General features: G+C 48.0%; 1 protein-coding gene across 1 annotated transcript in view; it reads right to left on the reverse strand.

Annotated features, from left to right (window-relative positions):
* Positions 1 to 673: 673 nt before the first annotated feature.
* Positions 674 to 13,316, reverse strand: part of LOC126466903 (RWD domain-containing protein 4) — a 29,264-nt gene continuing 16,621 nt past the window's right edge. Inside the window, exon 4 of the mRNA XM_050096419.1 lies at positions 674 to 981. Coding sequence (XP_049952376.1) covers positions 793 to 981 — 189 coding nt within the window. The 3' untranslated portion in view covers positions 674 to 792. The remainder of the gene's footprint in view (positions 982 to 13,316) is intronic.

The following is a 13,316-nucleotide window of genomic DNA, read 5'->3' on the forward strand; positions in this document are numbered from 1 at the left end:
GAAGAAAAAAATCTTCCTGTTGTGTTCTCTACTCCAATGCATAACTCTGAAGTAAAAGCAGTTTCAGACAAAGAAACATTAACATTTTACTCTTACCTCGATGCATATGTTACACCCATGAAAAGTGTACAGTTAATTTTGAATTACCCTGTATAATACCAGAGGGTGTGTTCTGATTCTAGCAATGTCATCCTTTCTCACTGTTGCATCATGTCTATCTTAGAGGACCAACCTTTCCTTGTCACCTCTAGTTCTTGTTTTTCAAAATTTACAGTGATGTTCTGTATCTGTTAGTTTTAATTTTTGTATTGCGAGACAAACTTCGAGGACAATAACAATGGCGAGTATGTCACTCCCTCTATGACAGAATTCCAAATGCTTGCACTGAATGCAGCAGAAGTTAGTTGTCCTCCACAAGTTTATCACAGCCTTAAGTATGTTTCTCTTGTCTGTACTGTAGTAAACACTTTGGAGCATACTATAAAGGAGTACCATAAATCAATGGATTCTTCATACTGTACCAGAAATTTAGATATGAACATACTCCACACTATTATACTACTGGTTCATACACAAGGCAATTAGCAGGACAGCACTGTGTAGTGCACACAAAAAGCAAAAACTTCATTCTTGCAGTTCATGAAAAGAGGATTAAAGTTAATAAAACAATGAATAAAAATTGTTAACATTTTTATTCAACAAATATTTTGGAACACAATGTTGCATACCCTGTTTGCCACTAGCTGTCTCACAGCAGTGTATGACTGGAAGCATTGCTAGCCTCTACTGCTTCTACGAGCCTGTTGAGGGAGCTAGGGTCTCAAGCTGTTTAGGGCCACTTTGTGATAAGTGTTTCACAACATCTACCCAGTCCCATCCACGAGGGCGGTCGCCTTTTGCATCAACTCTGTCCCACTGTTTTCGTTTTTGAGCCTTGCTAAGCTGCTCTTTCTTCACTGCTTTCTTGATTACTGGACTGTCCTAAAATAAAATAAAAATACTGTGAAAATATGTTCATAATTAACGAGCATCATTCAGAAAAGTGGTTTGCAACTCAATCATATCATTACACAATATTTTCCAATACAACTAAAGATAAATAAAATGAACAATACAAATTTGATTTCTCATAGTCTGAGCCAAATAGTTATTACTTAAAAAAAGGAGAACTGGTAATTGTTGCCCTATTACAGAAAAATCTATTAAAATGTGGCATACTGATTACTATACACCACAGGATAACCTTTCTAGAAAAACATTTCATGTAACTTACTATCATGTTGTATTCAGAGATGTTTGATATTGCCACATTACACCTGACTGGAATGCCACGATGAGATGGTTCAAACCCATTGCACCTTAATGTCACTTATCCCCAGTTGCACTTCCCCCATCCAACCACATCTAAGAATAATACTCCCTTCCTCTGCCATTTAATTTCTGGATCTTTGTATCTGTACTGAATAATTTATTGGGCCTACAGAGGTGCACAGATAGGAATCATGTGGCAGGATTTCATTTCACTTGCTTCATAGCCATCACGATCACACAGCTCCAAGTTGTGAAGAAAGTTAACAAATAAATCTTGCTGCTGTCTTTTCAGGAGTTCAGGGACGGAAAAAAGAAATATCTGCTTGTAGTCTGACAGTGTACCAGTGGGGAATTAAAAGATTAATTGTGAGTAAGCTTACCTCACATCTTTTTATACAGGAGATACATGCCTTGATTCTTCCCGATAGCAAAGCTATTGGTCACATTATCTTTAAATTTCTGATCACTTGTAAGCTGTTTAACCAGGTTTCTTCTTGTGGCAATTTTGCACAGAGAACTTAATCTATCATTTGTTACTGAACAGCAAGGCAATTTTTAACTGTTTCAAAGATGCTCTCACTTCTTCAGCAAGAAGCAGAAGTGACTGGGAATGCAAGCCTCAATTTGATAAACTTTGTTAACCCTTTTGTGGGCAAAATTATTGAGCAGTTTTTTTTAATTAGTGGAGAACAGATAGTAGTTAACAGATAGGTATATTTATCATACAGAATATCAAATTTGCTCCAACTGTGAAAGTGAGGTCACACAACAAGTTGGGAAGTATTCCTCCCACTGCCCTTCCTTGGAGTTAAATGACAAAAACAACTTTTTCAACATATGTCATTTTTATTTGATAAATTTACTTCTCTTGTTACAATGACTGTTCACAATTGTTTGCCATGAAATTTTCTGAAACATGGGTCTATGCAAAGTGGTATTTGACAATATGTACAAACACAGCGAGTGCTCTTTTCCACAGCATTGGTACTACAATGACGGCACATCCAGTAGGTTTCTCCTAAAATAGGTTGATGCTCCCCTACAGCCACATGATGAAAATCCTCAAGTACTTTACCCCTTTTCGCCAGAAAGACAGGTTTTTGTCCACGCCTTTTTTGGGATGAGAGGCCAGCGATCAATTGTCTGGCTAGATGGATCCTGTATGCGATCTGATCATGCTGTCCACTTTCTCTTTTACTTATTTTCCACAGGATAAAACTGTTCATTGCAGCAACGTCCACCAGGAAATAAAATATTCTGTGCCCCCATTTTACAGAACATCTGCCAATAGCACACCTTTCTCGTAATTGATCAAACTTATCGACACCACCCATTATTTTGTTGTATTCTGCCACAACTTCAGGACAATAAATCTCTGTACTAGTACCATCCTTGTTTTTCCTTTTCACTGTTGCTGTTTCTCATGGGTCATGAATTGAGGACAGGAAAGTGACTGGACAGTTACACATCCATTTTACGGCAGAAATGGCTCCTTTTGTTTCAAACTGGAATTCTCCTCGTTCCAATTTTACGTTGTCCTTCATAAATTTGGGTAAATCAAAAGTATTTACCTTATACTATAGCTTCGAGGGGGGGGGAATGTCACGCTAACAGCACTGAAAGGCTCCTCTACAGAGCAACACTCAGCAATACAATGCCTCTGCGCGAAGGTACAGCAAAAACAGCAGGAACTTCCGATTGGAAGCAGTACCCTATACTGTTCACTAGGTGGTAGCACCGTACAGAGGTGGGAACTGTGAATGTCACGGGACTAGGAGCGAGTTCACTGTAGTGGGAAGCACGTTTCCCACGGCTCACGAAAGGGTTAATACATTATAAATGTTTTGAAGAACATTGTTCATTAGGAATTTAAGAAGATCTGCACTTGGTAAATACGAGGGTTGACTGAAAAGTAATGCCTCCATCTTCATAGCTCTTCAAAAGTTGACACCATTGGTATGCAGCAGGTACTGGCTTATTCTGTAACCTCTTCTCTACAGCTCCAGTTCATGCGAAGGCTTAGCATTGAACGGTTGTGTTGTTACAGTGTAAAGAATGGAACCCTGCGCAGTCAGTCAGTGTGATCTAAGCAACGTGCAGTCATTGAATTCTTGACAGCATAAGATGTCACCCCAAAGGAGATTCATCAGAGAATAAAAGCAGTTTATCATGATTATCTTAATGTGGGTACTGTGAGTCGCTGGGCGAGTAAGTTTAAAGATGTTGAGACAGGAACCTCTGACCTGCGAGACAAACAAAGATTTGGATGTCCTGTGACAGCAACCACCGAGTTTCACAGGCCAAATGTTGACTGATTCAGGATAATCATCTTATCACTCAGAGAGAAATTGCAAGCACAATCGGCATTTCACAAGAATGTGTCAGCCACATTATTGCTTTTCTTGGCTATAGGAAGATCTGTGCACAATTTGGCTGTTGGTTGTTGTGCTTTAGGGCAAAAAATCATACGCACGCAACTATAGAATACAACCACAGAGGAGTTAAAATCTACTGTCAGACAGTCCCAATCGACATAATAGAAGAGAGCTAAAACCAGGCACTTGGAGAAAGGGCTAAAAAAGACAACATGCAGAAATGGAGGTCCAAAACTAAAAATTAAATGGCCTTCACCATATTGCTTCGGCAGATAAAAAGTAAAATTCGGTCGACAGCCCCCACGTCATTCGCTAAAACAGCTGATAAATCAGATGGGAAACCCAAGCTGGAACGTAAATGGTTATATAAAAAGGGCAGTCCATCAGGAAGTGGCGGACAGTTAAAATTTGAGTGCAATGTGTACAAGGTGGTGGGGTAGCACCTCTTAGAATATGACGATGGCTAAAAAGGCAGTGTCCAATACGCACCTGAATTAAAATAAGAGGAGGTTTTCCAAGGTGCTGGGAGAGGCTTAATAAGCTGAAGCTTATTCTCATGAAAGGAGAACCATTGGCGATGCCAAACGGACACCACCTCCTGACAGATGGCAATGAAGAGATCGGAGGGAATATAGGTACTCGCAGGTTGAGTTACAAGAACTGCAGCCTTTGCAGCAGCTTCAGCAGCCTCGTTTCCTCGCAGACTGACATGACCAGGAACCAACAGAAACATGACACTGACTCCAAAAGAGTGAGCAAGTGACAATTTTCCCGCACCCGCTACACTTACGGGATGGGCAGTGTAAAGTGCACAGTCTTTGATGGGCACTGAGTGAGTCTGAGGAGAGGACACAATTGGAAAGGCTGCGTCACAGGATGTAATTCTTGGCCTGATACAAAGTGAACAGCTCAGCTGTAAATGCTGAGGAGTGTGCCAGAAGCCGATATCGAAAGACATGGGTGCCAATGGCGAAGGCACACCTGACCCCACAGTCAGTCCGAGGGGTACCAGTACAAAGGTACTATCGCAATGTTACATGAGAAGTTCACGAAACTGAAGGTATTAGACTGAGGATGGAGTAGTGTCCTTAGGAAGCAAATGAAGCCAAGGTGGTGAAGGGTTCACCCACTGGGAAAGGTGCAGGTAGTGTGAAGTTAAGCCGCCGTAGCAAGGTCTCAGGGAGAGGGGGAGAGGTCTCGGGGAGAGGGGGAGAGGTCTCGGGGAGAGGTCTCAGGGAGAGGGGGAGGGGGAGAGGTCTCAGGGAGAGGGGGAGGGGGAGAGGTCTCAGGGAGAGGGGGAGGGGGAGAGGTCTCAGGGAGAGGGGGAGGGGGAGAGGTCTCAGGGAGAGGGGGAGGGGGAGAGGTCTCAGGGAGAGGGGGAGGGGGAGAGGTCTCAGGGAGAGGGGGAGGGGGAGAGGTCTCAGGGAGAGGGGGAGGGGGAGAGGTCTCAGGGAGAGGGGGAGGGGGAGAGGTCTCAGGGAGAGGGGGAGAGGTCTCAGGGAGAGGGGGAGAGGTCTCAGGGAGAGGGGGAGAGGTCTCAGGGAGAGGGGGAGAGGTCTCAGGGAGAGGGGGAGAGGTCTCAGGGAGAGGGGGAGAGGTCTCAGGGAGAGGGGGAGAGGTCTCAGGGAGAGGGGGAGAGGTCTCAGGGAGAGGGGGAGAGGTCTCAGGGAGAGGGGGAGAGGTCTCAGGGAGAGGGGGAGAGGTCTCAGGGAGAGGGGGAGAGGTCTCAGGGAGAGGGAGAGGTCTCAGGGAGAGGGAGAGGGAGAGGAAAAGCCAACCACCAAGAAACCCACTAAAACCCAGTCTAAAATCGTAGGCCAAAGGCCAGACTCAACACAAAAAAAGGACAAACACTTAGATCAAGCGATAAAAACTCCCTCCAGGGATAAAACTCAAAACTAAATCTGCCATCTCAACGTCATCTGATAAAAGTGCAGGAAGCACATCAGGCAGCGCAATCATCTGCCTGAGCAGAGTTAAAAGCGGGCAGTCCAACAAGCTGTGGACCACAGACAAAGCTGACCCGCAGCGGCATAAAGGTGGTTCTTTGTGGTGCAATAAATAGCTGTGCATTATCCAGGTGTGGCCAATGTGCAGCCGGTAGAGGACAACAGAGTCCTTGCGAGAGACCCGCAAGGAGGAGCGCCATGCACCAGTAGCCTCCTTGATGGCCTGAAGATTGTTGGGTGAAGGCAGGGCATACCATTCTTCACTCCGGGTGTGAAGTACCTTCTGCCGGAAAACTGACCTGAGGTCACTCTCCGAAAGGCCTATCTCCAGGGCTGGTGCACCGACAGCCTGTTTGGCCAGTTTGTCAACACATTCATTTCCCGGGATGCCTACATGATCCGGGGTCCACACAAAGACCCCAGAGCAGCCGCAACAGGCAAGAGTATGGAGGGACTCCTGAATAGCTGTCACCAGACGAAAGCAAGGGAAACACTGGTTGATAGCTCATAAACTGCTCAGGGAGTCACTACAGATAACAAAGGATTCACCTGAACAGGAGTGGATATACTCTAGGGCGTGAGAGATGGCAACCAGCTCGGCAGTGGAAACATTGCAGCCAGTCGGCAATGAGTGTTGTTCATAATGATCCCCTAGAGTAAGAGCATAACCGACACAACCAGCAACCATCGAACCATCAGTATAGACAACATCAGAACCTTGAAATGTAGCAAGGATTGAAAGAAAGTGACAGCGAAAGGCCTCAGGAGGGACTGAGTCCTTCAGGCCCTGTGCCAAATCGAGCTGAATGAACGGGCAGGGCACACACCACAGGGATATACAAAGAGGGGCTTGGAAAAGAGGTGGAAGATGGAAAACCTCAAGCCCAGAGAGAAGAGCTCTGATGCGAACCGTGATCGTACACCCTGACCGGGGCCACCGTTCCGGAAAATGGACAACCAACTGAGGGAACAGGAGACGATAATTGGGATGCCCGGACAAGCTACAAACATGTGTAGCGTAAGTGGCCTGTAATCGTCAGCGCCGGAACCGCAATGGAAGGCCACCTGCCTCCACAAGTACGCTGTTGACAGGGCTCGCGCAGAAAGCTCCAGTGGCGAGTCGGATCCCGCTGCGAAGGATGGAGTCCAGCAACCGCAATGTGGAATGGGATGCCGAACTGTAAGCTAGGCTCCCATAATCTAGATGGGACTGAATTAACGCCTGGTACAGCCATAGAAGGGTAGACTGATTGGCACCCCAGCTGGTGTGACTCGTGCAACGAAGAGCGTTAAGATGCTGCCAGCACGTTTGTTTAAGCTGCTGAATATGAGGCAGCCAAGTTAACCAGGTATCAAAAACCAATCCCAAAAACTGATGCGTCTCCACCAAAGCAAGAGGTTCGCCATCAAGATAAGGCTGTGGCTCAGGATGAACAGTGCGTCGCCGGCAGAAATGCATAACGCAGGTCTTGGCAGTCGAAAAATGGAAGCCATGTGCTGCAGCCCAAGACTTCGCCTTTCAGATAGCGCCATGCAGCTGCCGTTCAGCAGCTGCAATGCCAGTGGAGCTATAGTATAGGCAGAAGTCATCAGCATACAAAGAAGATGAGACAGACGTTCTCACCAACGCAGCGAGCCCATTAATTGCAATCAAAAAGAGGCAGAAACTTAAGACAGATAGAAACTTAAGACAGATCCTTGCGGTACCCCATTCTCCTGAACTTGGGAGGAACTATGGGAGGCCGCAACTTGCACAAGGAGTGAACGAAGTGACAGAAAATTTTGTATGAAAGTCGGAAGCGGACCCCGAAGACCCCAACCATGAAGCATAGAAGATGTGATGTCGCCATGTCGTATAGTATGCCTTCTACATGTCAAAAAAGATGGCGACCAGATGCTAACGGCGGGCAAAGGCCGTACGGATGGCAGACTCCAGGTACACCAGATTATCGGCAGCAGAGTGGCCCTTGCGGAACCCACCCTGAGACAGAGCCAGAAGGCCCCGAGACTCAAGTAGCCAACTAAACCTATGACTCAGCATGCGTTCGAGCAACTTGCAAAAAAACGTTGGTGAGGCTAATGGGGCGGTAGCTGTCCACCTCCAGTGGGTTCTTGCCAGGTTTCAACACAGGGATTACGACGCTTTCCCGCCATTGCAATGGGAACTCACCCTCAACCCATATACAGTTGAAAAGGTCTAAGAGGCGTCGCTGGCAGTCCACTGAGAGGTGTTTGAGCATCTGACAGTGGATGCAATCTGGCCTGGGAACCGTATCAGGGCGAGCAGCTAGGGCACTTTGGAATTCCCACTCACTGAATGGAGCATTGTACAATTCAGGTTGGCGCATGTGAAATGAAAGGCTCCAACGTTCCAACCGCTCTTTCAGGGAGTAGAAAGCCAGAGGGTAATTCGCAGAAGCAGAACTGAGCAAAATGCTCCGTTAAGCGGTTTGCAATTGTGTTGGAGTCAGTACAGACTGTTCCATTCAGTGAAAGCGCAGGTATGCTGACAAGGGTCTGATAGCCGTAGAGTTGCCTAATCTTGGCCCAAACCTGCGATGGAGAGGTACAGAGGCTGATGGTGGAGACATACCTTTCCCAGAACTCCTGCTTGCACTGGCGAATGAGGCAGCGGGCTCGCGCACGGAGCCATTTAAAGGCGATGAGGTGTTCCAATGAGGGATGACGCTTGTGATACTGGAGGGAGGGAGATAAGCATCAGAGATAAGGAAAGGACAGAACACACTTTATTGTCTATAATACAGCATACAGTCACCATTGATCTTGATTTTACAGTTGCCATTGCCAACTTTTGCCCACAAAAACAGGTACTCATCAGCATTTAACTTCTTCTTTCTTCTAGTAGACAATACAAATGGCATGCTTGGAACAAGAGAACCATAAGGAACTTAAGCCAAAAGACCAGTTGTTTCAGAAATACTCCAAGTTTTCCATGCCAAAATATTAGCATATGAAAAAGCTTCAAGGCCACCATAATCAGCATGATTGCCCCAAACAACAGCCAAGGTCAGCCATGTTGAACCACCAAACACAGCCTGTACATCACACGTAAAGTTCAGGTGCAAACCACGAAAAACATTCGGGCCTCCGATCAACTGCTGTTTGGAAAACTGCCCTTGAAGGTCAATATCAATCGCCTTCAAACTGCGATACACAAGTACACTGCGCCGCCAGCGACGACGGTAACCACGTCGCAGAGGCATTGCTGTGGCACGTTAACACTAGTGAACGTAGCAAGCCAACACCCAGTGAACACCCAGAGATAAGCTTCCGCACTCGACGTTCGCAGAGCGAATGACGCTCCGTGCTGCGGCGCAGCTGGACCCCAGCACAGCTTACCGCACCACAACTTCTGGTCACCACGCGGTCGCAGCGCGCCTTATCAGTCCCGACTGCCGCGACCGGAAGCCAATTATAGCGCAACACGGGCCTAGTAGAACTAGGGATCGCGGCTCAGGCGACCACCAAGGCACAGTCCTCTGCCGAGGGGTCCCAGAAGAACAGGGAATGGCAGATTCTGCGGCAGTAACGATGCCGGTGGTGACAGAGTGAACCACCGCATCAATGGCATCATTCGAAAGAGGCTCAATATTCGCAATGGAGGTGAGCAAGTCCCAGTCAGCCTTATTCATAGCCCATCTGCAGGGGCGCCCAGAAGAGTGACGCTGTGGCAGTGACAGAAAGATTGACAAGTGGTCACTACTGCACAAGTCGTCATGCACACTCCTTTAGACAGATGGTAGTAGGCTAGGGCTGCAGATCGAAAGATCGATGGCTGAGTACGTGCCATGTGCCACACTGAAATGTGTGAAGGCACCATTATTTAAAAGAGAAAGGTCGAGCTGTGCCAATACTTGCTCAATGATGCTGCCTCAGCCTGTTGCCACAAATCCACCCCACAGACGGTTATGGGCATTGAAGTCACCCAGTAACAGAAAAGGTGGTGGCAATTAGGCTATCTGCGCAGCCAGGACATGCTGCGGGACATCACCATCCAGTGGGAGATAGAGACTGCAGACAGTAACAGCCTGAGGCATCCACACCCGAACAGCGACAGCCTCTAAAGGTGTTTGTAGAGGGACAGACTCGCTATAAAGGGAGTGAAGGATGTAGATGCAGACGCCACCAGATACCCTCTCATAAGCTGCCCAGTTCCTATAACACGCCCGATAGCCACAGAGGGCGGGGGTTCGCATCGCCGGAGACCAAGTTTCCTGGAGAGCAACGTAGAGGAAAGGGTGAAGGCTGAGAAGTTGTAGGAGCTCAGCAAGATGGTGGAAAAAACCACTCAGTTCCACTAGAGGATGACACTGTCCATGGCCGAGAAAGGTGTGAAGGGACCGAGGAGGCAGATTATGCCACTGTGTCACCTGCTGCCACTGACTGAGTACCTGTGCGAGTGACATCCATTGTGTCTAGAGAGTCCGGCGAGATCTACGTCCTCAGCGGACGCCAGAACCTCTACCTCGCCCTCAGACGCAGAGCTTGTAGCTTGCGGTGGGGTGGGCGCCACCGCAAGTTCCTTCGCCTTAGAGGTCTTCTTCTTTGACTTTTCTCGCTGCTCCTTGGGTTTCACTGGCTGGGAGGGCTTCACTGATTCAGTCTCCGGGACGGAGGAGGATCGCAAAGCCCTATGACCAGCTGCTTGTGGGCACTTATGCCACTGCCGGGCATCATCCTTCCCACTTGTGGAAACGTGGGAAGGGAGGGATCCAAGGGACCCTTTGCGAGCGAGGTGAGCTGACTGGAATTCACTGAACTGATGGGGCTATCATGGTTGTCGTAGCAGCGGCATATGAGGAAGTCATGCGCACAAGATGGGAGTCATTCATATTTCCTCTAGCCTCAGTACAGGTCAGTTGGTCCAGGGTCTTCTATCCCATGATTTTCCACTCTTTCTGTAAGATCCTGCAGTCTGGCGAGCAAGGTGAATGATGTTCTCCGCAGTTGACACAGATGGCGGGGGACATGGAGTATTGGGATGTGATGGGCGTCCGCTATCTCGACATGTGAGGCTGGAAGTACAGCGGGAAGACATATGGCCGAACTTTCAGCACTTAAAGCACCGCATCGGGGAGAGATATACTGCTTCACATCGCGTGGTAGACCATCACCTTGACCCTCTCCAGTAATGTGTCACCCTGAAAGGCCAAGATGAAGGCACCAGTAGCAATCTGATTATCCTTCGGTCCCCGATGAACACGCCGTACGAAATGAACACCTCAATGCTCTAAATTGGCACGCAGCTCGTCATCAGACTGCAAAAGGAGGTCCCTAGGGAAAATAATACCCTGGACCATATTTAAACTCATCTGGGGTGTGATAGTAACTGAAACATCCCCCAAATTGTCACAAGCAAGTAATCTTCCTGACTGAACAGAGGATGCCGTTTTTATCAATACTGACCCAGAGCACATTGTGGACAAGCCCTTCACCTCCCCAAACTTGTCCTCTAAATGTTCTATGAAGAACTGAGGCTTTGTTGACATGAAAGACTCCCCATCAGCTCTCATAAAAACTAGGAACCAGGGCGAATAAGTGTCACTGCCATCCTGAGCTGTACGCTCCCACGGTGTGGCCAGGGAGGGGAACGATTTGGAGTTGTATTTCTGAGCGTTGAATTGAGGCTGAGAACGCTTAGAGACTGCTGGCCACCAGCAAGAGATGATGTACCACGCTTCATTGCAGGTCATCTGCCCTGATGCCACCCATTCCGACCAAGGGCCCTCCCCACAGGCGCCACCCAGCCTCATCAAGGGTCACCTGGCAGGATGGCCATGGCCGGGAGTCCCCAATGCCCCAGGGAGATAGGCATCTACTCCTTGGCATATGTGGGGGGGTTAACAGTGCAGGCATCAGCAGAGCAATCCCTGTGTTGTCAAGGAGGTACAACTAATAGGGTACATGGTGGCCCCACCACAACGGATCGGATATCGTCCTGGATATTAGGTGCAAGGAAGTCTATGGTCATCGTCTCCACAAAAGCAACATTGCACAGTGCATCGTGGAAATCGCACCCAGGAATGTATCCTCGCCCAAGAGATGGAGAACAAGCGAGACGGTAATGCGACGACGAGAAAAATGGCTAAAGGTCTAAATGCACGATGGACACAATGCACCATGTCAGACGTCCTTCCCCAATTGGCTCGCTCTTTGGAAAAATTTGGAAATATGGAGGTCAAACCCGAGAGGGGACCATCACATATAGGCTGAAATGTTTGAGACTCCTTTCAGTCGCCTCTAATGACAGGCTGGAATATTGCGGGCCTATTCTAACCCCCAAACCCGCAGGGGGTGCCAGCGTCCAGGAAATATGCCTTCTGCCCAGATGTGGTTGTACGTGTTACACAGAAAGTGCTTGCCCGCAAGAGAAAGATGTCTGGTCCTGAGGTGGAGGATCGGGATAAACTGTGAGCGTGATCGAGCTCCCTCATAGTAAAGGTGGCATTGTAGCACTCACGATTTGGAGAAGAGAAGGGTATCGCTGAAGCCGCCTCCGCTCTTTTCCGATGGAAGAAGGCAGGGTGGCAGTGGGAAGAGCTCGAAACTTCTGCAAAATAGGGGTCCAAGGTGTTGGAGATAACAATAAGGTCCACGATGACATCGTCAACTACTGTCAGCCTGCAAATGGGGGAATGGATCTTGGTTCCAGAGAGCCGTATGAAGTTGGCCACATGACACTGGAAGGTGTGGAACTGTTAAAAGAACTAGTGAATGAAATCCACCTAGTTCTTTAGCTATCCCAAAGAATTCAACGACAATTTGCACACACCCGTTTATAATGAATGCAGTATGCCAGCATAGGGTCAGGGTTAAAAATGCGGACAGCACGTCTCCGTGCCCGAATTGCATTGCGGCATGCCTCAGTCCACCAAGGGTCTGGGACATGATGTTGTGAAGAGGAAGTGTGAGGAATGAACATTCTGCAGCAGTAAGAATAATGATGGTGAGATGGTCCAACTGGTCATCACAACTGGGGAAATCTTGTTCTTCGACGGTTGCCAGGGAGGAGTAAAGCTGCCAATCAGCCTTAGTAAGCTGCCATTCAGGTGTCCATGCAGATGGGGTAGGAGTCGGCAAACGGATAGCACATGGGAAATGACCTTTTTCCTTGAGCCGAATCTCTTTGACAGCCCGAGAGGTGGCGGCATGGCTGCCTTTGCAGTTGATACAGCGGGAAGGAGGCGGCAGACAATCGACCTTGTATGCATCCCTACCACAGGTTACACATTTTGCTGGGTGGCAACAAGAATTTCTAGTGTGGTTGAAATGATGACAATGGTAGCAGCGCCTCGGGTTCGGAACGTATGGTCGGACTATGATAATTTCATAGCCTGCTTTGATCTTGGACGGCAGCACCACTGTATCATTACATGATGGACAGTAATGACACCCTGATCAGAGAGGTAAGATTGGATTTCGGCCTCAGTTAGACCATTGAGCAGTCTGGCGTAAATTACACCACGGGAAGAATTCAAAGTGGTATGGGCCTCAACATGTGTGCGCGATGGGTATCCCGGATGCCAACTCCTAAAATGAAAGCACACCGACTTGAAATTTGTCAGGAACTCCTCCCGTGTTATGAGAATGCAGACGCACAGCACTCATATCAGCACAATCACCATAGACTGCTTTCAGTCTCTCATGAATCTCCTTTGGG

The sequence above is a fragment of the Schistocerca serialis genome, chromosome 1, assembly GCF_023864345.2.
Source record: "Schistocerca serialis cubense isolate TAMUIC-IGC-003099 chromosome 1, iqSchSeri2.2, whole genome shotgun sequence".
NCBI classification, from domain to species: Eukaryota; Metazoa; Arthropoda; class Insecta; order Orthoptera; family Acrididae; genus Schistocerca; species Schistocerca serialis.